Source organism: Vigna unguiculata, chromosome 5 (genome assembly GCF_004118075.2).
Source record: "Vigna unguiculata cultivar IT97K-499-35 chromosome 5, ASM411807v1, whole genome shotgun sequence".
NCBI lineage: Eukaryota > Viridiplantae > Streptophyta > Magnoliopsida > Fabales > Fabaceae > Vigna > Vigna unguiculata.
In genome coordinates, this window is record NC_040283.1 from 8,878,727 (window position 1) to 8,905,681 (window position 26,955).

The 26,955-nt window shown below is 30.9% G+C and overlaps 2 protein-coding genes across 4 annotated transcripts; one reads left to right on the forward strand and one right to left on the reverse strand.

Annotated features, from left to right (window-relative positions):
- Positions 1–1,872: 1,872 nt before the first annotated feature.
- LOC114184978 lies at positions 1,873–16,165 on the forward strand. Of its 3 annotated transcripts, XM_028072424.1 has the most exons (24): positions 1,875–2,263; positions 3,202–3,273; positions 3,717–3,760; positions 4,003–4,114; positions 4,211–4,282; positions 4,487–4,549; positions 4,802–4,879; positions 4,980–5,072; positions 5,800–5,919; positions 6,723–6,809; positions 6,974–7,186; positions 7,293–7,340; positions 8,238–8,492; positions 8,982–9,070; positions 9,828–10,072; positions 11,918–11,986; positions 12,110–12,174; positions 12,526–12,695; positions 12,805–12,883; positions 13,142–13,397; positions 14,169–14,214; positions 14,824–14,932; positions 15,403–15,465; positions 15,849–16,165. In XM_028072424.1, the coding sequence occupies exons 1-24, from the start codon at positions 1,964–1,966 to the stop codon at positions 15,927–15,929; spliced, it is 2,829 nt and encodes a 942-aa protein (XP_027928225.1). In that variant the 5' UTR covers positions 1,875–1,963; the 3' UTR covers positions 15,930–16,165. The 3 variants fall into 3 exon arrangements, 2 of the variants coding, with proteins under 2 accessions (XP_027928225.1, XP_027928226.1); XR_003604706.1 differs by lacking the exon at positions 13,142–13,397 and having other exon boundaries at positions 1,873–2,263; positions 15,849–16,012; XM_028072425.1 differs by lacking the exon at positions 3,717–3,760 and having other exon boundaries at positions 1,989–2,263.
- Positions 16,166–17,864: 1,699 nt separating this feature from the next.
- LOC114182979 (senescence associated gene 20-like) lies at positions 17,865–18,880 on the reverse strand. The gene has a single exon (XM_028069789.1). It carries the CDS (start codon positions 18,792–18,794, stop codon positions 18,351–18,353), a length of 444 nt encoding a protein of 147 aa, XP_027925590.1. The 5' UTR covers positions 18,795–18,880; the 3' UTR covers positions 17,865–18,350.
- Positions 18,881–26,955: the final 8,075 nt, after the last annotated feature.

Sequence of the window (26,955 nt, forward strand, 5' to 3'; positions counted from 1 at the left end):
GTTTTCATTGTTAAATTTACTTAAATTACATCATCCCTTATCTTATCGTTTTCCCCATTTAAATATTATAAATATTATAGATTCCCTCCCAAGAGTTTCGGGTTGGAAGAGAGGTTGCTGGGTTATTTAAAAAATAATTTTAACAAAATTACATTAAATAATCCATTAATGTATATAATATTTATTTATATAATTTTTTTATCATATTTAAGAGGTACAATTACAGATTTAATCATCCAATTTGTTGTTCGGTTCATTTTGGTTTTTTATTATGTTTTGATTAGGGATGTTAAAAAAATTCATACCCGCGGATATCCATAAATAAAATCCGCAACAGGTAAAAAATTGATATTGAAAATGGATATCCACGAATAATGAGTATTTTTTATACCCGCTTATTAACAGGACGGGTACATGTATCATAATATCTGTACCCATGGATACCTGTACCTGTTATACTCTGATTTAAATTAAAAAATATTAAAATATTAAGATATTTATTTTGAATGAGTTATTTTTTATCAATTGGTTTTAAAAAATCTCCATTTATTTGTACATTATTATTCAACACTATTGAAATGGATCATTTTCACTTTGTTTGAAATTTATAAATGTTATGCATTGTATTTTTATTTGAATTTATTGTTCAAATTTATTATTAAATATTAAATATTTCTTTTGTAAATACTCGCAGATACCCGTGGATATCCGTGAATATTAAGAAAAATATGCGGATATCCACACAGTTATGGGTACGAGTATGGGGTGAATATTTATCCAGTGGGTAGGTACGGGAGAGCTACTACTCGTACCCTATCCGCACCGTTGACATCCCAAATTTTGATTCAATATAGTCCTCCGATTATCGAACAAGGTTCAATTTGATTGTCTTCATTAAATTGAAGTTAATATCGTGTCCCGTACATGCCACATGTCAATTTGTAGAATTTTCATTTTTTTTAAAATATATAAATTGTCACATATCAATCATATTACATTTGTGTCACATGACAAGTTATAGTCGTGTCACGACGTGATAATGGTAGTAGTTGTTTTTAAATTAGTTTTTATTTAACTTTTTTATTCAATTTAGTCTTTTTATTCTTTAAAACAATCCAATTTGGTCTTCTCCTATTTGAAAACAAATTAGTAATTAAACTTAATTAGAATTTATCTTTACCTGTTAAAATAATATTTTAGAATTTATACATCAAGTCAATCCAACTAAATACTCAAATTATTTTATTTTTTACATCTTTACACTTGTAATTTTTTACACCTAAAATTCGTTATACTTGTAAAAAATAAAATAATTTGAATATTTAAGTATAGTGCTTTGATGTATAAATTCAAAAAAATTATTTTAAATATATATATAAGTTGTAATTAAACTTATTTATTTAGTTGGTCTCAAATAAGGACAAAATTAAATCGTTTTAAATAATAGGAGAACTAAATTGAACCAAACATTTATAGAAAGGAGTACATTGAAAACAACTACGACAATTACCATATGACACGACAGTAACATGTCACGTCGTACGACGATAGCTTAACATATGACCATTTATATATATTTTTTTTAAATATAAAAATTAAAAAAATTGAAAATTTCACAAATTGTGTGTGATATGTACGGACAAAGTGTTAACTTCAATTAACGAGAACATCAAATTAAACCTTTATAAATAATTGAAAAATTAAATTGAAAAAAAAAATTAAAATGAACCAAACCAAAACAATTAGACGAGTAAATCAATAATTATAGGTATTTAAGATTTTATTTAGTTAAAATTTAACGAAATTATTTATTACACATAAGAATCTGATGCTTATGTTAAAATTTTGTTTTTGAATATTATAATTTTGGCTTGCCGGCCACACGGGCACTTGCAAGATGCAAGCACTCTTGTGCTTGAACTCATGGTGTTGGGAGGCACCATGCCTTCCATTGTAGCATAAAATGTTGAGTTCAACACAAATTCACACTCACTTCACTCTAACGAGACGCTCTTTAGTCTCTAATATTCCTTCGCTTCTCCGCCGCCGCACGCTCTTCCTTTCTCGCTCGCTCTCCTCCTCGCCTGCTAACTCCGTCAACCTCTTCTGCTCCAACCACGAGGTGGCCGTTGTTGACGGCGGAGTGATGGAGAAGGCGGCGGAGAAGGGAAAGGTGTTGAAGGTTGGTCTCATATGCGGTGGTCCTTCCGCTGAGCGTGGGATTTCCCTCAATTCGGCTCGATCACTCCTTGATCACCTGCAGGTACAGATTCTTCGGAATTCTGTTACAGTTTAATTTTGGTTTAAGCTTATCAGAGAACTACAATTCGATTATCAGAAAGTACTTCCTCGGAGAGGGACCAGGGATTTAAGCCAGATTAAGGCTCGCACCAAAGATTAATACCATAATTGGGTCAGAGGACCGAAGTTCACTGGATACCTCAAGGTCCAACTAAAGTCGAACACCTTAGCTTAGTTATCATGGTTAAAAAAGTAATTGCCTATAAAAGTTAATAATCATATAATTATATAAGCATTGATCAATTAGAATTACCTTAATTATTATTTTTGAAGAAATTACAGCAAAAGTCAACCATTGTACAATTATAGGTGTTAACCAAATAGAAATCACCTTAAATATGGCTTTTGAACTAGTTATTATAAAAGTCAACTATTCTGGTCATTGAGAGACCTTGACGTTGTAACTGTAGTTGCGGACAGATTTTTGAAGAAACCTTGGTCCTATGACCTTTTTCATCATAATTAAATTGATTTATTAAACCTTGGACAGTTAAATTTAAAAATCAAACTCTTACAAGTTAATTATGCTCTTCATTTAGATTTTTGTTGTCCTATCTTGTGTTTCTTCCTGTCTATTGAATCAGAGACTATTGCAGCTGGTTACTGTGATTGTTCTTTCTTCAGTTTACTTCGAAGTTATAATTATATTCTCTGCATATTGTGTTTTAAAAGCGACTAAGAAGAAACTGTGGTAATTTAAGTATATTTATGTTGCAATTGTGAGAGAAATTTCACTTGAGTTTACTGTCTTTTCATTTCATTATTTTGGCTTGTTTTAGTTCAGGTGAGTTGTGACAGTATGTGCTAATTTGGAAAGCAGCTGAAGGTGTTGTTTTCTGTTTTAGTATCCTTATTTCTTTCATATATATCAGTCTCATTTATTTTCCTGTTGTCTGACAGGGAGACAATTTACACGTTAGTTGCTATTACATTGACTGCAATCTCAATGCGTATGCAATTTCCTCAGCTCAGGTTAGTATGATACATCTTTCCCAAAATATGCTACATGAGCTCTCTTTCTGTCAAACTATAGCTTTTCTTACACTGATTGGTATATTGAGAAGAATTCTGATACGAATGAGGCTGAACTTATGATAAGATTAATTGGATAGAAGAAAATCTGAAAAAACTCAAGGCAAGACGAGTCACACTTTCTACAACTATATGGGGCAAAATATTAGTTGAATTAGGTTCTTCTTTAGCAACAGTCTACTCAATTCTCCCTTATCACTTTGATTAAGTTTAATAATAATATATAACTCCTGGTTAATCCCAGTAAACACAAATAAGTGAAATGTCTATTTACTGATCATCACCTCTAACTTGAAATCACCATAATCTCTCATTTGGTTTGGTTATGTCTGGTTTGTCCCATTCAAGCCATTCATTCTTCTACTTTCTATATTCTTTCCCAGGTATATTCCAACACACCTGCTGATTTTGATTTTAAACTTGAAAGGTTAGTGTACCCTTTCAAATTATGGAAAATTACAATAAAGTTCTGGTGAAAGTTTCTCCAATTTAGGAATAATTAACAACACACCCGTGTGGTTAAATGTTCCCCAAATATAAAATTTTTACTAATAATTCCCTCTTCTTACTATGCCCTTTAAAGTATGGATCAAATACTCATAAAATGTTGTATGGAATAATTTACACTTAGAACCTGAGAGTAAAGATATCCCCTTCTTCAATTTGCAGCCTTGCCCAAAGTTTCCAGACTTTGTCTGACTTAGCAAAGCATCTAGCTACAGCTGTGGACATAGTATTTCCAGTTATACATGGCAAATTTGGTGAAGATGGTGGCATTCAGGTGCAGTATATATATACACGTATATATCTGGAATTCTTTTAGGCTGCGATGAGTGTGTGTATTTGTCAATGATATTTCTGTGCCAAATGTTAATAGGAATTGCTGGAAAGATATAATGTTCCATTTGTTGGCACGGGATCAAAGGAGTGTGTCCAAGCATTTGACAAGGTATAGGACATGTGTATTTTGTCATGTTTCTTCTCCAACATCTTTTTTTTTTTTTTCCTTCTGTTTATCGTAACTGGAATGCAGTCACACATTTGAGATCTAAGATTTATATTTTCCAACCTTTTCCTCTCTTGTAATCTTTTGTTGCTTAGTTTGATTTTTACTCTTCCTCTGACTTGTATTTTCCCGTAAAATTATTGTCAGCATAAAGCATCACTGGAGCTCCGGAAGCATGGATTCATAACAGTACCCAGTTTCTTAGTTCAGGTATTACAAACTGTGTATTAAACAGGCTATTGCTTCACCTTGTAATGATAATTAATTATGTGTCTCAGAAGTCTGTATGATCCAATGTTTTTTAAATGTTAAACAATTGGATGCTTCATAATGTTCAACTATACTTTTATTGTATTAATTTTCGTCCATGTTTTATTGTTTTTTAAAGTGTTTTCTATCTTTAAAATCTATTCATCCAACTGTTCTTATTTACACACTATTTTATAATATGATGTCAATTAGGGGTATGAAACAAACAAAACAGAAGTATTGGAATGGTTTAAAAAGCACCAGCTGGACCCTGACTTGGGGAAAGTTGTGGTAAGGCATTTGATTTTAGTTCAGTCATTCTAGTTTCATAGTTAATGCATTGTGAGGGAGTTTTTTAATGCTTATTAATGTTGTGAATTTGATGCTTCAGGTAAAACCAACAAGAGGAGGGTCAAGCATTGGTGTTAGAGTTGCTTACGGTGTTAATGATTCTCTTGTAAAAGCCAATGAAATTATGTCTGAGGTATTTCAAATAAATTTTTCACTTCAATGCAAGCATAAATTTTTATAATGTGACAACTTTTATTTAAGATCTAGATTCAGTTAAAATATATTTGACTATGAATAACAATCAAGAACTAAGGAGGAATACATTTTAACTAGAAATATATTAAGGCCCTGTTTGAATAAGCTTAAGTACTTGCTTAATAATTATAATAATAATAATAATAAGAAGAAGAAGAAGAAATGTAAATATGAATGAAAATTATTTTGTAAGATAAAATTAATTTATGCATTTTTCATTTATGGAGAAGTTAGCTAAAAGAGGTTCTGTAAAAGTTGAAGTGTATAAGTTGATTTGAACAAAATTAAGATGTTCCTTTTACCTTCTTATTTTCTTTTCCTATAAGTGCCAATTGAGAAGTATATCTGAGTAACAAGCTGTACATCTCTTATAATATATGTTAGACCAAATTATGCTAAAACCTCTTGAGATTTCACCCAACTGTACTTTCTTAACATTTACAGCAATCCCCTTGTCCGGTTACATGGTTTAATTTGTTTCTTGAGTGGGTGTTTTTATAATGTATAGGGGGCTTGTTAGTGGAATATAATCAAGGGGGTTTAATATCAGTGTAAAATAGGTAGGGGGGTTAAGAGAAATTTGATGAAACTTCAGTTGGTGTCTGTGTAAGTTGATGCTCTATAAGTTAACTTTTGGTATTGATAATTGATTTTGAATGTGATAGGGAATTGACAATAAAGTGCTGATAGAAATATTTCTTGAAGGAGGGAGTGAGTTTACAGCCATTGTCCTTGATGTAGGATCTGGTTCTGATTGCTTTCCTGTTGTACTACTTCCAACCGAGGTATGTTTTGTCTTTTCTCCCTTGACATTTCTTGTTCATTCACTTCAATTCTGTAATATTCACACTTGTTTTTGAGTATCTAAAATAAGACAGAAGAAAGTATCAGTTCCTTTTATTCAATGGACTAAAACTCTTTGAAAAACTTTAGAATAGAATGGTACTTTCGTAGGGAATGTGAATTTCACTACTCCCTCCAAATTTGAATGGAATGACCATTCAATTCAAACTGGATTGATCTGAATTCCCTTTATACATTGTCTTTTCTAAAAATGATAACGTATACTCTGCTACTACCTTGTCTTGACTTCTGCCACAACTGTCCTGCCTAATGAATGTTAGTTTTTCCAATCAACAATATATATATATATATATATATACTTTTTTGTATTATTTAATTTCATGTACCAGTTACCTAATGTTGGTTTGGAATAGAATGAATGATCATTATTTTTAATACTGAATGAGACATGCTGAAGATAATGATTATTCACTTCTTTCCTTCTCATTCCATTAATCAAACTGGACCCGACTAAAATTCTCGTTTCAGAAGTATAAAATGAAGAAGAAAGTAAAAGGAATTCTTAACTTGAGCAAATGTGATTTATTAAGGTATACAGTTCAAGGCCATAAACTGGACAACTCCCGACAGAATTTAGTGATAATAGTTGGGATTGCTTGTAAATTAATCATTGTTTGGCTGCCAATGTCTATGGGAAATTACGCAAGCAATTTGTACGTGGAAATTGCTTTGGCTTTTGCCCAATAAAATTTTCACATTCCGTAGTAACATTTAGATGAAACAGGTGGAGCTTCAATTTCGTGGGGCAAATGATGTGAAAGAGAATGATGCAATATTTAATTACCGCAGGAAATACCTTCCAACCCAACAGGTCAGTAGTTGTGTGAATGTGTTCATATGCACTCAAGATATATGACACATGCTTTCTGAGCTAAAAAATTGTGCACCAAGTGACCTTATTTCTTTTCCTTCAGTTTTTTATTATTTAATTTCAGCAAGTGTTTTCTTAATCAGATGAAGCGTATATATTTGCAGGTTGCCTATCACACTCCACCACGGTTTCCTTTAGATGTCATTGAGAATATTCGCAAAGGAGCATCTCTGTTATTTCAGCAGCTTTGCCTGCAAGACTTTGCTCGAATTGATGGATGGTTTTTGCCAAATTCAGGTTCCAAGTTATCATCATCTTCAGAAAGCGAGTTTGGAAGAACTGAATCAGGTTCCATAGTATTCACTGACATTAACCTGGTGAGATGATTCTCTTCCTTGGGAATAATATGGATATCTTTAGCAGTTTTACTACTAATGTTGATTGTTCACTAGTTTGCTGAATGTTAAAATCATCACGTTTCAGATCAGTGGTATGGAACAAACCAGTTTTCTATTTCAGCAAGCTTCTAAGGTACTTCTGGATGTGTCTGCGTCACATTGCTTGTATTCTATATCCACATTCCCTATATTTTCCGAAAGTATCTCTGTCATAACTATGTGTCTGTAATTGGTTTGCATTTTTCTGTGAGCAATTTTTGTTTATCTTTTGAATTGGCCGTTTAATCTCATTGTGTTATATGAAGAATGGCATTAGAGGTTATGGTCACAGTGAAGTACCTAACAAGTTCAAAAGGAAGTTCTATCACACTGCTATACAACCAATTATTCTTTATGATAGGAAATGTTGGGCTTTAAATGGGCAATAAGAGAAAGAAAGGTGAGTGTAGTAAAAATGAATATGTTAAGCCGGATGTGTGATTACCAAAAAAATGACAAAAATTCAAAATGATTGCATAAGAGGAGATATTATTATGACACCTGTTAAGGAAAAGAATGTACAAATTTAGTTACCATGGTTTGCATGGTTGCAAGAAGGTCACTGGAAATACTAGTGAGAGAGTACATTCTAGGTTTTTAGCCGTATAAATACAGGTAGATGGAGACCAACGAAGAACATTAGAAACAATTAGAAAAGGGTATCTATGGGGAATATCCTTGAGAATTTGGTTTGTAATAAAGTCCAATGGCATTGTGTGATTCATGTCATTGATCACTTAGTAGGAAGGAGGTTGTTGTGGTTGTTTTAATCTTATGTGTTTCAGTGACATGACATTGTCTATTTCCTTTTAAGGAGATTATACCGAATCTATCTAATGTTACACATACTGAAAGCATGTTGTTATGCAAACACAGCATTGACCAGTAAAATCACTTTCAGATGATAAAATTAATTATTTTTTGTTTTTCTTATATATGCAAGGACAATTCTTATTGTTCACTACTTGAAAATGTTATATATGTTATTCAGGTTGGGTTTTCTCATACAAACATCCTCAGAAGCATTATTCATCATGCTTGCTTGAGATTTCCAAATCTTGCATCAGTTAGTGGTATAATAGGTCAACTTCCAAGCAGGTCAAAATCCTTACAACTTAACAATTCATTTTCTCACCATAAAGGAGCTCGAAAAGTTTTTGTCATTTTTGGAGGTGACACATCAGAACGACAAGTATCTCTTATGAGTGGTACAAATGTTTGGCTCAATTTGCTAGCCTTCCATGATGTAAGTGTCCTCAATCAGGAAGACCTTAAAGTTACTGTACATGCTTTGGTAACTCATCTGCAGAAGATTGAGTGCGCCATCCATCTTTAAATATTTATGTTCTTAATTTTGACAACTTTTTGAGAGAAACGTATAAGCATTAGTTTGTCATTTTTGTTCTTAGTTTGTTTGAGCTATTGCATATTTACATACATTTAGAATCATCATGCAATGTGATGTAACAGATATAACACACTTATCCAGGTTCTCTTCGTTCTCTTTAAGTGGAGTAGGGGTTATTTTAGAATGTGAAATCTTTCATGAATGTGACATTTTAGTTTATCTTTTAGCAGATAATATCTCATTTTCAGATATATATATATATATATATATATATATATATATATATATATATATATATATATATATATATATATATATAGGTCTTATGGCATTCTGTAAAACTTAGGCATTTTCTATCTGAAAAGACTAAAATAATTGGTCTTGCAGCTTGAGGTCACTCCATGTTTGCTTTCCCCAACAAGTGTTGATGCAGGAAAGGATGATGACGTAATGAATAGAACAGTTTGGTCATTACCGTAAGTATTTTTCCTTTCCTCTACTTCAAATTTTTCCTTGATTTTTGAATATTCATATGAGAACAACTTTATTTTACAGTTGTTAGACGCATTCATCCTAATCTGCCTTAGATGCCACCTTGTTGGGAGTTGCCTAAAAGTGTGACCTCAAAGGTGGTTGTTTTAGTCCCACTTCAACTAGAGAGATGACTTAAATAGAGCTTATACCTCATAAGTCGGTTTTATAAAGTGAAGTTAGATTTAAAGACCAATTTCTAAAGTTGGACACTAGCATGATATCAAAGACCCATTGGCCAAATAGTGAAATTTGATCTTCTCCATCTCCATTGTTCATAATTAAATTAAAATTCACCACTGAGAAAACTAGAATTTGACTCTTGAAGCCCAAGGAAATCTTGAACAAGGAAGTGTGCCAAAAATGAAAAGCTACTGTTGGACCTCCATCTAACAGTTCCTACCTTTTCAGAGAGTTGCAATCTTCTATCCCGAACTGATTTGCATTCATGGTTTCTCTCAGACTATATTATGCTCCAGAAAGTAAAATTATATTTTTCTCATTAGGGTTATAAAATCAGCAACTGCAATCTAGAAATGTATCAAATAACTGGTACATTCCAGAACCAACAATCTGTGTAAAGTAACCTTGACATAGGCACTTCCATGATCAGTAACATTTGTGTTGATTGTGATTTATGGACTTGACGTCTTCATAATGTAGTTAGAATGAAATAATTTTATTGTAATTATCTGTGTACAGTTATTCTCTTGTGCTACGACATACTACTGAGGAGGTACTGGATGCATGCATGGAAGCAATTGAGCCAGAACGAGCTGCCATAACATCTAACCTACGGAAGAAAGTAATGGATGAGCTTATGCAGGGTTTGAAAGACCACAATTGGTTTACAGGGTTTGATATTGCTGATGAACTTCCAGTGGAATTTTCTTTAAGGCAGTGGATCAAGCTTGCCAAGGAAGTCCAGGCAACAGTTTTTATTGCAGGTATTGAGAAAAAAGTGTTTTCTAGTTGTTAAATTTTAACTTGAATTTCCTTTGTCAGTAATGGTACTCCCTCACTTTCACTCACAAAAGCAATATTAATATGAATTATGAAAAATGGAACACTAAATGAATGTTGATATTGTACCCCCTGCCTATGCTTTGCATCTATGCACTCCTCCTGGTCACAAGGAGCATTCCTTTGTTCACAGAAATACTCCGTACTCTCTCTCTAACTGAATCCCACTTACCTCATCTCTCTTTCTTACATGTCTAACTTACACATCCTCAAGCATATGCTTCTTCCCCTCCCCTTTCATCCAAACATCTCTGGCATCTGCCTCATACACTTTCCTTATCTATTTTTTCTGCCGTTACTTGATCTGCTTGCCTATGTCAGTTTCTAACAATACATGATAAAATAATTTCATATTCAGTATTTATAGAAGGTTCTACGCAAATAGGACACATCAAAAAACATACTACAAAGAGTATAACATGTAATGACCCAAAGGTGTACTTGTAGGTTAAGATTCATGCATTCTTAACCCCTCAACAATCTTCTTTAAATATCCTTTTTCAGATAGACACAGCACTTCAACTGTATGATTCCTCTGTATATCCATCCCAAGTATCCTCCTTACAAGACCAGGATTTTTCATCTCAAATTCGGACTAATTTTTCTTAGAGTTCGTTTATCTCCTTTTTACATCGACAGGCTATAAGGATATCGCCTACATACAAGAGTAAGAACAACACAATCCTTTATTCTCTTTTCAAGATGTAAATACAACTATCATAATTGTTCCTCTAGAACCTGTCGTCCTCACAAAATTATCAAACCTCTTACCACTTTCACAAACTTGGTTTCTAGTCATACAGTGATCTATGCAAGAGATACATTCCTTGTCCTTCAGCAAACCTCTGGGTTACTGCTTGTTGACTGTCTCCTCCAAGTTACCATGAAGAAAATTTGTTTTAGTGTCCAATTGTTCCAGCTCTTGATTGTACATATTAACAATTGACATCAAGATCCTTATTGAAATATGTTTTACCACAGATGATAAAATTTCATTATAGGCTATTCCCTTCACTTTCCACCAGTCTTGCCTTGAATTTTTCTTTCTTCACACAGTATTCCTTCCTTTTTCTTTAATACTTACTGAAAGAGATTACAAAGGGTAGACGATTTAGTTGATGTTAACACTACTAGAGGCATTATAGTAGTAGATGGTTTCCTGTGCTCTTCATGATAAAATCATAATTTAGAACCAATAACCTATTAATTTTGGACTTTAAAAGATAAATAGGATGCACCTGAAATGTTTTAAGTCTCCTCCCCTCCAATCCAAATCCTCCCAATATTGGACGGGGGCACAAATTGGATGAAAAGGTATTTGGCTCCCCTTCTTTCCCCTCCACTCCTAAAGTTTGAACCTCACAAGAAGGGTTTAAAAAAACTCCTCCCTTCCCCTCTTCTTCATTTTCCTTCAGTTTCCCTCCAACCAAACACTTTGTAAGAGAAATGTTAGAAAGACACTCGTCTAGCTCATTCTAACACCCTCTCCTATTTGTTCAAATCTATTGGAAATCACAACTTTGTAGGTCCAGTCTTATTCAATGAACCTCTCAGGATTTTGTAGTTTTCAATAAATTATAACTAATAACAGTTTGTTAAGGAGTGTGTCTCTGACCCCCTCTTTGTTTAATAGTGATACTTGCCAGAATATGGCATATTCTTCTAACAGTTGTTTGACTATTTGAATGTATAGATAAACTTTCACGGAAGGAAATGCAAGCTTGAGAAATTGATTATTTATGTAATGTTTTACTCCTTGTTTCTTATAGTGCATGGAGGTATTGGAGAAGATGGTACACTTCAATCTTTGTTAGATGCTGAAGGAGTGCCCTACTCAGGTTTGTTTATACCGTGCACCTAATATGTGAGACTATTTGGTATAATGGTATCCACTAATCATGTTTATTTATTTTTTCTTTTAATTTTTATTTTCTTCTGTTCTCTTTTATCTTTTGTTGAAGGTCCTGGTGCAATGGCATCAAAGATTTGCATGGACAAAGTTGCAACTTCGGTGGCTTTAAAACATGTACGTGACCCAAATTTGAATATGAATATTTTTTCTGTGGAAGATAAAGAGCACTCCTCTTACATTTCTTTTCTCAATTTTTATTTAGGATATGCCTCTATCTATTATTAGAGTTAATTACTATAATTTAGAATTTCTACTATTATGAATGTTAGTGTAGGGATTATGGGATGTTAAATATTTATGGGCAATTATACCAAATTTAAAATTAATTGGTATAATTATTGTCAATTGTAAGAAACAATCCCTTTTAACTTTAAGAAAAATCATTGAAATTTAAGTCTAGTATTTTCAACAATTTGACATGTTTTTCATATTTTACATTCTAATATAATATCCTGATCTTAAAAGCTTGCAAATTCGGGAGTTCTTACCATAAACAAGGATGTCAGACAAAAAGCTGATCTCTTTAATAAGTCCATAAATGATACATGGCATGACCTCACCTCGAAGCTGCAGTGCCAAACATTATGTGTCAAACCAGCAAAAGATGGATGCTCAACTGGGGTTGCTAGACTATGGTAGATTTATTACTTGTTAGTATCTCTTGTGAATGATATAAGTGATTAAAGGTTGTCATAGGATTTAATGAATTATGTTTTACAACTAGCTAATTCTATTTTCATACAGCTGTTCCCAGGACCTTGCAATATATGTCAAAGCTCTGGAGGACTGTCTACTAAGAATTACTCCAAATAGCTTATCAAAGGTATGCATGAGTAATAAAATCATGTAATCATCACGATCTCACTTGTTGAGGAATGTTCAGTGCATATTAGTAGTGTAGCTCTGATGCTGTATATGAGAGAGACAGGGAAAAAAAAGCATTTGCCGAAAAAATGGTACTAATGTGTAATGTCATTGCGGTAATAAGTATTTATAATATTGCTGTGTCTATTCATAGTATAACATACCAGTAGCATCACTGCATTACATTAGGTCTTCACCTTTTTTATTAAATGTACAGGCACATGGTATGATTGAGATGCCAAACCCTCCTCCAGAGCACGTAATCTTTGAACCTTTCATAGAGACAGATGAAATACTTGTGACAACCAAATTTGAGAATGCCACTGGTAGTGGCCTTACGTGGAAAGGGAACAGCAGATGGGTGGAAATAACAGTTGGCGTCCTAGGAAAACGTGGATCAATGCACTCGCTAAGTCCTAGTGTAACTGTCAAGGAATCTGGTGATATTTTGTCACTAGAGGAGAAGTTCCAAGGTTGGTCTCCATCATAGAATGATCTAGAATTTAAAATTAATCAGTTTTATAGAAGGTGAATTGCAAGACTTAGAAACTTTAGTATAGAGATAGAAATTTGTGTCCTTGTACTCCAACAGAACACTGGAGTTGTGAAGTTTAAGATTTCTATGAAGAAAACCCCACACTTAAGTTTCCAGAATCAAAGGTTTTTCAGTTAAGATGTTTCAAGTTAAAGAAGATCAAATATCCGAGTTAGAAATTTTTTAGGTGAAAATTGGGGATTGTGTGCTTGGTTACTTAATGTGAAAAATAATCTCTTATTGTTACTAGCTATCCGTGAAAGATTTTAAAATTGTAGTGATAATGTATAAAAAGTAATTTCTTACCACCCACAAGTAGCATGGTTTATGCTTCTTGGATCCATCTTTGAAATTGATGGGGACCCTCATGATTTTCAAGCTGGGAATATGAAATGAAGAAATGCTTCGAGCATAATTAATTATAGTTCAGTTCTCATCAAAAGAAGATAGATCTTAATTGGCCGTGATTTTTAATTCTAAATGCACAATAAGCTAATCCAAGCTAAGCATAAAGGTTATGAGGATGCTACTATTGATTAGTAGACAAAAGAAAAAAGGAATAAATGTACGAGGAAGTTGTAACTGCCTTGACGATGGGGGCTATATGTGAATGACTCTTATCTATCTTATTCCTAGTACTTTTTCCTACCTTTGTCAACTGCAGTTGTTCACCATAGTTCATTTTTTTCATATACTTGTATATTGGCAGGTGGGACTGGCATCAATCTGACTCCGCCTCCCTTGTCAATTATGAGGTATTCTAAATAAATTTCACACCCCAATGGCAGAGCCTTCTTTGTGCCTCTTAATCTCGTGTGTCTTTTACTGAGATTTATTGCTTCATCATTCTTAAGAGCATTTGAAATTTGGAATCCAAGATTTGATAAGGGCATAGCTTATTGTGTTGTGGTGATAAGAATGTCATTAAGGCTTGATTATTCTATTGACAGTTTGTTAATTTGCAAGTTATGTTACGGGGTTGACATTTTCTACCCTAGCATTAATTATTGTTCCTCAATTTCCTTTTTATATATTGATCGGTTGAAGTTGGAAGGGTGCGGGTCTGTTGAATTAGATTGTTTGGTAATGTAAATCCATCCTCTTTTGCAATTAAGGACGATGCTTTCTGATGTCTATGATTGACATTTTTTCCAGTCTCAAATCTTTTTATCGAATGCAGTGCAGATTTCCTGATTTGTATTTAGTTAGATCCGTGTCATGCTCCATCATGTATTATTATGTAGAGAAAGGTTAACAAGTCATTGTTTCTTCACTGTGCAATGGTGCTGACGTACCTATTTCTTATTGTATAGGTTTCTTTTAATCGATTTTGAATGTTAATTGTCTTTGTCTTCTCTGTATAGTGAGAATGCTTTGAAGAGGTGTAAACAGCACATTGAACTCATTGCAAATACTCTACAATTGGAAGGATTTTCACGAATAGATGCATTTGTAAATGTTGACAGTGGAGAGGTTTGTTGAATTCTAACCCTCTATTGTCATTCTCTTATGTTTTGTTTGATACCTTCTATTTTCTATCTTCATAAACAAGCATCGCCTCATACAAGACTTGCATGAAGAGTACTTCACAATGTATTTCAAGGTTTTTAGAATGCTTAAAAGAGCTATATATATATATATATATATATATATATATTGTAAAGTATCCATTCTTGGATTTAGGATATGGCTTCATTAATATTCCTATAATAAACTTTATTTATTAAACTTTCCCCTATTTTCAGCTCAAATATACTGATCAACTGGTATGCCAACAACACATCTTGTTTAAGAGCATAGCGTCTATTGAGAGGGTCTATGCTTAATAGAATGTCATCTTCATTCACTAAATCAAAGAAATAACTTAGTATTTAGTCTTCTCATGCAGGAATTGTGTTTCAATGACTTGTCATCATCTTATTGGATAACTTTCAATTTTGTAGGTTTTGATGATAGAGGTAAATACTGTTCCTGGAATGACACCTTCCACTGTTCTGATTCATCAGGTAAATTCTTGCTACGATAACTACTTTTTTTCCATGATCATTTGTGTGTATTTTCATCTCTGTCCAGGAACTCCCCAAGTATATGATTTCATCACGTAGAGGTTGAATTAAGGGATAATTTATTCTACGCTGCATTTAAAAGCAGTTGGCATATCACAAAGGCTAAATGACATGAACTTGAAGCAGATAAAATGAAAGCTTACTTTTCAAGTGTAGAGAGCAAAAGGAAGCTTTCTACCAAATAGTTAAATAAAAATAAGACTAAAATAAGGTTATATAAAAAAATTAAAACACCTTTATTCATGTAAAAAGACACAGCACCAACCGAACAAACGCTACATTCCAGTTTTATGATTCTGACTATCATTCTATACATATCACAGGCACTAGCTGAACAACCACCATTGTATCCCCATGAGTTCTTCCGTAAGCTTCTTGATTTGGCATCTGAAAGGTCCATGTAAATCGAATGTTTACATTGTTTCATCAAATGCTGTTATCACGTGAAGTTATTTCGTGGCAGTAGATATAACATTCATATTTTCGTCTCAGCAACTTTATTTTGTCAAACTTTATTATTTACTTTTGTTGCGTCCCTTTCAATTATGTCTTCACATGCAATCAGATTCTTAAACTGATTTTGGAGACAATTTATGTTTTATAACTTTAAATCTATACTCACTAGCTTTGTTAATCATAATTTCGGATTAGCTGATTTGAAAACATAATAATGAAGTATTTCTGCCTCCTCATACAATGTAGACTTTGTGTTATTGAACATATAATTGTAAAGACAAAATATAGCAATATTGTATTCAAGTCACCTTATCCAGAATATTTTCCTATGGCTTAATTAGAATACATTGGTAAGTGATAATTACTATTGCATCAATTGAATCACCTGAAGGAGAAAGTCAAATACAACATCTAATTATTTTTCTTTATAACAACTTTTTTTCGTTTCAAAAGACAATCATCTTTAAAATAAATAAATAAAATTAACCATCTTTAAAATTACATAAACATATTCTATTTCAATATTTCTAACAATTATTTTTTACTTTCATTCACTATCTTTTTCTTGAATAGTTAAACAAACTGATCGTGATATTAGTATTTCCTTTATTAAGTTAAATTTATAAAATAAGAATTCTCAATCAGGGAAAGACCCATGCATGAGCTTAATATTGTGGCTCTGTCCTTCACCTCATTCCATTGATGCAGAAGTAATTATCATTTATTTACACCTCTTAAAAGGAATGTAGGGTAAAAGATATTTCAATAATAGCTTTTTTTTTGTAACAAAATTACCTTATGAAAAATTTATAGAATTTTTTTCTGGGAGACCATAATTATATTTTAACAATTAAACTATCACTTTAGTTCCTAGAGTAGTAAAGTGAGACTTGTTATTTAAATTTAGATATTTAAATGAAATATTTGAAAAAATGAGACTTGTTAACATTTTTGCAATTTGAAAGACTTATAAGTTGTCCAGTATTATGGGATTGACTTGCTTACATCATACAAATTCAGTTGAAAATCCTCTTTTGGATCAGTCTAGTGCTTTCTCAAAAAGCTGATCAAGCAAATTTAGTGAGATACAAACTACCATTCTAAGTATCACTATTATGATACTTTTATTCCTTCTCAATTCTCATGAGTTAAATGTAATGCATATGGTGCTACAGAAGAGCAATGGAAATTTGTCTCTAGGACTCTTGTTCAAACTTTTTAAATTGAAACTGGCCCACTTGTGAATCTGACTCTGATACCAATTGTTGGATCGAGTGCTTATCACTTGGTCAAAAGCTATAGTTAATAGTCAGGAAACAACTCTTTTTACTTAAGAGTGTAAAAGTCCAAACACCACGATTCGATTATGATCCGACCCACTTGACTTCCATCACGTGATAATTGATGCCACATGCAACACTTTTGGACTGAAAATTCAAGAACAAAATTGGTATATAATATATTTCAAAATTTCTCAATCGTATATTTTTAGAGATAAATTTAAACTTTTAAGTTTAGATGGAGATGCTAACCATGTTGAGATTGTCATCTATACAATAATGTGTTTTTTCATTTATTTTATTAAAAAAAATAATGTTTCACAACTTCAACTACCAAAATAAGAGTTTACTCCATTTTAGCACTTGACATAGGAAGAGTAGAAAAGGCCATAATTCGTTACTATGATTACTTTAAAAGACAGATAAAATTCCAAAAAGTCAGTGATTTTTTCTTTAACAATGGTGAGTGATCAAAGGAAAGATTAAAAAGGAGTGGCAATTACCAATCACAATGAAAATAGAATAAATAATCTGTAAGAACGTAAAGAAAACTGAATTCATTTCTGCAACTGCATCATCATATGCAGATTGATTTCCCAACACTACTGTAAAATAAATGTTACACAAGAAATAACACAACAATTATATTAAATATGTGTCCAACTCTCTATACCTACCACGATTTTAGTACCATCATCAAGTTTCATTTTTGGATTTCTCTCTTCAGGATATCATCATTTCACCTGATTTTGCAACGTTTCTTATGTAGACAACTCATACTTCAAATATAATGAGTCTTCAGCAAAACCAATAATGAGTGCAACATGAACATTTAATATTATACACATGATTTCACAGACTTTTTTCACAACCTTTTTTCTTGGCCCTCTTATTCACTCTTTTCCCTTTCAACTTGATAATCATGTTATGGAACAGTGGATGAGGTCCACAAGCCAAATATAATACAAAATCTGTTGCTGAGTAGAACAACATATGTGTTTAATCCGTAGGGCCACTTTATGGTACATTACACATTATAATGTCCCTAACCAGCTTCCAATTAACCACAACCATGAAGTGTTGCTGTGGCTAAATGGCTAGTACAATTCCTGGAAGTGACCTTTGATAGAGATCACGAGCCTGGCTTTGCCAAAACATGATGCTATCTTTGTTATCTTCCCAACTTGGTTGCATCAAATTCCTCACCACAAGCCATGTGTTGAAGTACTCTCTAAATTGAGTTATGAGGCCATTTTTTAGTGTCCAAACGTGCACCCAATAGGCCTTGCCCTCCCACCCCTCCGCGATCACGTGGTCGCCACCAACGGCGGCGACCCGCCTCGGCTCGAACCGGAAGCCTTTGATGTGATCTGTCTCTCCGGTGAGCACCTTCATCATGTGGTGGCAATGAGGAGGACCATGGAACCACCACTCAAGGTCACTTGCTAGCAATTTGGTGACATTTTCCATTGTCCCTTGTCCCCATAGTGACTTGTATAGAATTTCAACTATGGCCTTGTTTTGCACTTCCATCTTTTAATGATTCTCTTGCATCACAACATCATCATCCATGTTGTGAAATTAATGTATGGTCCTAGGATTGTGTTTTAGGAAATGGTTGCACTAGTTGTGTTATGGAAGGCTTGGTTGTGTGTTGTGTCACATTTTATAGGCAAAGAGAGGAAGGTATATCCAAGTTTGGTCCCTTGGTATTGGTTCAATAATGCATAGATGGTTGAGATTGATTGATTTATGATATGGGGGATTGGAGGGTGTGGATTAGCTCCTAAAGTTGTGGTTAAAGTTTGCACCTTTGAAATGACCGATATATCCCAATATGAAACTACTAAAGTTTGGTTTGTCATCATTTTCTTCAAATGTTTAGTTTAGGTTTAATCTAAAAGTGCTATGAACTTGAATTGATGCATTTGGAATTTAGGATGCATGATGAAATTTTCTTTCATCATAGCCCACTTGTGTTAGCTCCAACAAAGAAACACTTTTATCGTTTAACATGTGGCTTTTTAAGTTTATTTGGTAAGATCTAGATATTGTTTGTGGATTTTTTTTTAATGAATATTACAAATAGAAAAATAAAATATGAATTTATTATTATTTTGATTGAGATGGAATTTAGATATTTTGTAAATAAGTATAACTTTTGTTAATATGATTAGTGAAATTATGTACGATAGTGATTGTTTTAATGTTAATATTGTAGTGATATTTGAAAGTTTACAATATATATTAGGTATATGCAAATAAATATTTTATATGATAATTTTAAATGTGAATATATGAATATGATTTTTATAAATATGAATTGATATTAATTGTATAAACTAAATCACTGTTAGACCTAACATTGAAGTGAATTGGGCACATGTAGTAGCCTAACTAATAGACCTGTTTGCATAGATTATTTAAGCAGGTGTGGGTTTTAATTAAAATATATATGATAAGCTTTATGCTTTATTGTTGAAAAATAACAATTGAAGAATGAAACAAGTGTGAACCATATTATGTTTATCAGTATTATTATTACATAATTTTACCAGTAAAAGTAAAAATATTATTAAAAAAATGTAAATAAAGTAGTTTGTATTAATTAGTTTAATTGGGTAATAATAATTCGAGTATAATTAATATATCATGTGGTCATTTTAATCATATATGATTTACAATTGCATTAATTAATTTAATTATACATTTAGAATATATAATTAAAATTATTTTGGAAGTAATTTGATTTATTTTATAAAATACATATATACTTTTATAATAGAATTAATTATGTTTTTCGTCCCTTAAGTATTGTGCGATTTTGTTTTTAGTTCTCCAACTAATGTTTGCTCTAATTTGGTCCCTTATATTTTGAAACGATTAGAAATAATCCTCATTTTTGGACGTCGTTAGTTGTGTTTAACACCTAGCAAACGAACGGATTGTCACGTATGGATCTCGTTTTAAGCTGTGTAATGAATTTTATGTTTTGTCCAATTTCGTTTTATTTAATTGTCTTCATCTTTAATTAACACATGCTTAAACATAAAATTCATTACACAGCTTAAAACGGGATCCATATGTGGCAATCCGTTTGTCAGGTGTCAAACACAACTAACGACGTCCAAAAATGAGACTATTTTCAATCGTTTCAAAACATGAGGAACCAAATTGGAGCAAACGTTAGTTGAAAGACTAAAAATAAAATTGCACCGCACAATACTTGAGAGATGAAAAACATAATTAACCTTTTATAATATCTTACTTAAACTTAGAGAGTGACTTTATCATTAAAATGGAAATTTTGAGCAGCATTTCATAAATACATTTAATAAAAAATTTACATCTACTAATTGGATGTAATTTGCTAAATATTTTATTTTTAATATTGTATTATAATATGGCGTCCAAGATTTGTATAGCAATAATATTATTCAATTTTCTTACTTAAGTTTTAAATTTATTATAAATTTAAATATTTTATTAAGAAAATTTGTTATTGAAAGTTGAGTCAGTGTAGTTTGATGTTGATGTCAATGAGATAACATTATTGTTACTTTGTTTTGATGTTTCTATTATATTGTCTCTGTAATATTATGTAATACTTTGTTGTTTATGTTATAATGAAATATCTCATTTTTATGTTTATGTTAGATCTTGTATTATATTTTTTTGTTATTATGTTTTGTTGTCTGTATTTTTTCTTTATATATAATCATGTTCAAACATGTTTTATTTATGTAAATGAACTCGTTCTCATATTTTTAATAAAATATTTTTTTTAATTTTTTATTTATATTTTATTAAACACTAACATCTTCAATTTGATTATTTTTTAATATAACTTTTATAAAAAATTATTTTATTAAACCTCTAAAATATTTATATTTTTCAATTGAATTTCTCTTTTCAAAATAAGTAATGAAACGATTGATTTATAGTTTAAAATAAAATATTATGGATTTGGATAAGTATAAATAACAAAAAATTCTAATTATCTTTATAAAATATCATTATTTCATCATATTATGATTTGATTTTTGTAATAAAAAAGAAAGTACTTTGAGTTATTTGAGAAAACTTAACAAGTAGAATAATCAAGAGAGAAATGAAAAGTAATTATTTGAATAAAAACATTATTGAAAACAAATGTTTTAGATTGTCTACAAGTAAAGGGATGTTTCAATAATTTTGAATAAGATCGGTTCCAAAATTGTACAAAATGAATATAGATCAGTCCTTTTTATTTCTATACCTAATTTAAAAGTCAATATTACTCATTCCCACGTTTAACCAATGCACATATTTAAATTTGTACCAAAATTAAAACAAATTGCAATTATAATTGGGTAATATACTATTATTCTTTTAATCATGGTGTGGGATATTAATCTACTTTTTATAAATAATTTTGATAAAAAATAAGTTACCATTCTTTATAAAATCTCTTCTCTCATCTCATCCATATAGTTTATGACATAACAACAATGCTTCTAAAATCTGATGGACGAGAATTAAGAACCAATCTAATCAATTAAACCATATAATGTTGATATGAAGCTCAATGACATGTCTATATCCATAGACACTATCACACAAAATAAAGCATATATAATAAATGAAGACATTGTAAATGAAGTTCACAATTATTGCTTTTATTACTTTGAAATTTTTGATTGATTAATTTTAAAGTAAAAAGGATTTACTATTGATTTTATATCCCTTTATTTTATTTTGATTAAGCGATCTTTATCTTCTCTTTCTCCTCGTCAATGTTAGAATGAAAATTTATTTACCTAAAATAAAATAATTTACAAAATCTATCGAAGTAACAAAACCCGAATCCTATGAAGATATTGTGTGTAGAGCTGGCAAGGCAAACCGCCCAAAACAATCCCAAAGGTCAAATATAAAAAATTGGTCAACTCTACTTATTTTAAACCACCCTAAACTACACCAACCTATTTTTAAAAAACATAAAATACTTAATTTTAAAATTAATTCAATAAAGAAAATTAAATTATATAGTGATTTGATATTCAATACATGTACATATGTATGTATTTTAATAAAATAATATAATTTTTAATACATTGGAATCATTATTGTTATTTAAACGGTGGACTGATTTATCCATTTATAAACTGTTCCTAGTTTAAGTGTATTTGAACTAATTAAATTCACTTAAATGGGTCTAATCAAAATTCACTTGCTGAAATTAAAGTTCCCATTTTTTTTCAGTTAGACCTAACTATTTGGCCTACTTTGTTTTTTTCTTTTTTCTAATATGCACTTTATTATTACATAAATTCCAAGCTATAATCCCACAAAACTAAATGGCCCCACTCACAGAAAATTTACTTACAAATAAATAGAATGTGGAAACGAAAATGAAATCACCTATGATATTTTGAAACACATGATAAGAAAGTTCAAGATCTTACCACAACAAACTCATTCCATCTCCACAAATTTGAAGTGCAAAGAGAGCAAATGAAGCTCTGTGTTGGTTGGAAAATGAAATTTGTGATAACAACTGCAAACTCATACAATGAAATGAACAAATATATGTCGGAACACAATGGAGAAAAAAAAAACTATACAACTTACACAACATTTTATAAACATTTTCCTTTTCAAAAAACCATACATTTAAATTCAAACCTGCTGCAATAAACTGTCAAAACACCAACCAGAAAAGAAAAAAAAAAAAAAAAAACAGGAATTTGCTATGGCATTAGCAAGTCTCCAAAATCCTGGTCCATTGTCGGAATCAGCAACCAATCATCTGGACAACAGTAACTAAGATCTATTGCATCCACAAGAGGTGATTCGTAGCCAAATCCCTTGCAATTTTCCGTCACAACATTTTCCTCAAATGGTGGATCCATTTTCTCTATGCTCAAATTTTCATCAAAGCCTTCAAGAAATTTGAGCCACCAAGTGCATGAAGAATCTTGGGTATCTTCAAATGGTGGTGATGGTGATGGTGTTGGTGTTGTCTCAGGTAACACACAAGGACCTGGTGTGGACCATGTAGGTCCTGGCTGAGGCATGGCCTCCAACATGTAGTAACAATATTCTGCATCCGAAGACATTAACACATGAATTTCATTGTCGGAGTTCTGCTTCATCTTCTTCTTACCTTTCACCATGCTCTCTTTCTCTTTCTCTTTCTCTTTCTCTGTGACTGTGACAGAATCAGAATCATCCCTTCTTTTCCTTGAACCTTTTCTTCTCTCATTACTTTCCTCTGAACTCATCATCAACTTTTGCATACACCAAATCACCAGTGAGAAGAAGAATATAACTCTTGCTAGTGGGATAGTGAAGTTAATGCTCACCTTCTACAACTAAAAAAAACTAGGGTTAAATAAATAAATAAATAAACTGGGTTATTCCAAAACCAAATTCAGAATTTGTATTTGAACATTTGATAAACGTATCTATTGTAAGTAATTTGGGGTGATTTAAAAATGATTATGAAATTGAGGGTGTAAGAGAAAGAGTAGGGGTAGAAAAAGGAAGGAGCATGTAGAGTGACACGTATGTGGTGAATGCATTGGACACATCAAATGGTGTCTGCAAAGTTTTGGGTAATTTCCACAGCTTTCTGCCACTTTCCTGCACTCTCTCTGCCACAAAATCTCAATTCAAATTCAATTCATCATGCACTCTAACTCAACCCACCTCATTCATTAAATATACTCTTCGTGTCTTCTATCTAACACTCCAAAACAAAAAGTAAATAAATGCAAAAACTATTTTTAACTTTACCCATCACATCAAATTTAAATTAAATATTTCTTTTTCATTAATTTTAGCTGAAAATTAATTTTTTAACTTTTATCTAATTTAATTATTCGATTTTAGAAATATATACATTTAATTTTTTTAATCAAATTTATTAAATTTATTTAATATTTTAAACATGTTTTTCAATTAATATTAAAAAAATGTGGAGTAAAATAAATTAAATATTATAATAAAATACAGTATATTTAAAATATAAAAAAAAAATTATATATTTCTAAAATTAAAAGATTAAATTGGAAAAAAAATATTTAAACCAAATTTAAACAATGAAATGGCACCTAACTACTAGAGGTCCTGTTCGTCTTAGAAACAGATTATATACAATAAATATTTCAAAGTTTATTTTAGAGTATATAAAACTTTACTTTTATTACATAAAAGAAAAGTATAAGAAATGATGTTAGATATATTCGTTACAGGATTTTTTTTTTCTTTTTTGAATTTTATCTGCTGTGACAGTTGGATATATTCATTACACAACTCACAATACATGATCATTGATAATATTGGTAAACAAATACTTCTTGACCTTTCAATATCACGTTGAATATAAAACTTACATTTTCAAGGATAATAATGAAATAAAAAGCGTATGTTATTACTTTAATTTTTCTATTTTTCTTAAGCCATAAAGTATATCTTTATTTTATTTTGTAATGTCCTATTTAAAATTTTCTTTTTAGCATCATACCTCCGGTTACCTTCTTTTAGAATATCGACTACAGTTGCTTCGTGCAAAGGTCATGGTTCGCCACTTTATTTGAATTTATATTTTAAAAGATTATTTTTAAATAGTTTTAGTTGAAATTAAGAAATAAAAATTATTTACAACTACCTATAAATATCGGTAAATATGAAAAAATATATACAAATATTCTTTTTATAAGTAACAAAATGAATTTTCTTAAAAGAACAAGTAGTTAATAGATACTATCTATGCTTATCGTGATTCATTGTCATTTCTATCATATGTCTTATCAGGAATATAAGTAACATGATACTAGAAAATTTAGAAAAAACATTGAAAATTCATAGAAAAAAAAGAAAAGTCTTTAAATGAGACATTATAGAAGGTAGATTAAGTTTAATTTTTGTTGTTGATGGAGCAAGAGGATTCTTAGAAATTGTACTATTTATCCGTTTCTCAACACCAAATATAGGGAAACCTAATAAGTGAGATTCAAATAAATAATAAAGTCTTGTCGAGATCCTTGAACGAGTACTTAAGTTTAAAGAATTTATTTATTTTATATGTTTTAAGGAATAAATATAAATTGCGAAGAGTATACTATATTGGTAATTATTTAGTGACACCCAAAGAGTATATTATATTAACCACCATTTAGTAACACTCAATTAATTTTAGAATTGTCTTTCAATTGGTAAAAGAACATAAACGTGTTTGAAGATATTTGCTACAAATTTTGAAAAACTTTTAGAAAGCCTAATTGTTAGGGGTGGGGTGAATTTGTTTAGGAATCACACCCATCATGGGTTATTGGGTATCATGGGTTATTGGGTTAGGAACAAAGCAATAAAAGAAAGAATAAAAGAGAGAAAAAATAAGATACGAATAATTTAACGTGATTCGGTGGATAATGTGTATACTTATGTTCACAATTACACTAAGAAGTATTTTTATTTTGGTGTGTATCAAGTTTTACAAAGGGTCTCTTATATAGCAAAATAGAGAACCATATTTCACACTCCTCACACTCCTAAATTATGTAGAACTAAATCAAACACCATAAAGAAGCAAAGTAGATGATATGGTTGAAGAATCTTCTAAAACAATTAGGAAAAAAGAGCAAGATGACTCTCCATTGTTTAGTGACTACTTGTTTTACTAAATAGTTTTTGGTCTAGTGGTAAGTGCTCGATCCTGCTAACAATTAGTATCAAAAGTCAAGATCATGAGTTCGATCCTTGGTAGACAATTCTTAAGGAAAAGATGGTTGCGCGGGTACACTCTTAAGTAAAAAAACCATCAATTAAGTACTATTTTTTAAGGAATTTGCGTGTGTTTAGTTAAAGTGTATTTTTTATTTATTCAGACTAAGAATATAAACATGTTTGATTCAAATTTTTCAATAATTATGATTCTAAGTTTTAGAAGCGTGTAAAACTACTAAATTAAACTTAAATTATTTGATCGAGACAAAGGTTCATCAAAGTTAGATTTCATGATCTAAAGTAAATTCAATGACTCAAAACTATATGTATTTTTAACTCAATCCAAACATTCATTCCACAAGTTCACTAATTGTAAATTCTTGGAGATAAGTTCTAAAACTTCTTATCTATTTTTACACAAAATTTGCATTAGAAATGTGTTTAGAATAATAAAAAAATTACAACGTATATGTCTATTTTCAAACTTCTAATTGTTCAATACTTATATTAAGTACTCTTAATTAAAAAAACCATCAATTAGGTACTATTTTTTAAGGAATATGTTTAGAATGATAAAGAAATTACAATGTATACGTCTATTTTCAAACTTCTAATTGTTCAATACTTATATTAAGTACTCTTAAGTAAAAAAAACCATCAATTAAGTACTATTTTTTAAGGAATTTGCGTGTGTTTAGTTAAAGTGTATTTTTATTTATTCAAACTAAGAATATAAACATTGTTTGCTTCAAATATTTCAATAATTAGATTCTAAATTTTAAGGAATTTGCATGTGTTTAGTTAAAGTGTATTTTTATTTATTCAAACTAAGAATATAAACATTGTTTGATTCAAATTTTTCAATAATTATGATTTTAAATTTTAGAAGCGTGTAAAACTACTAAATTAAACTTAAATTATTTGATTGAGACAAAGTTCATCAAAGTTGGATTTCATGATCTGAAGTAAATTCAATGACTCA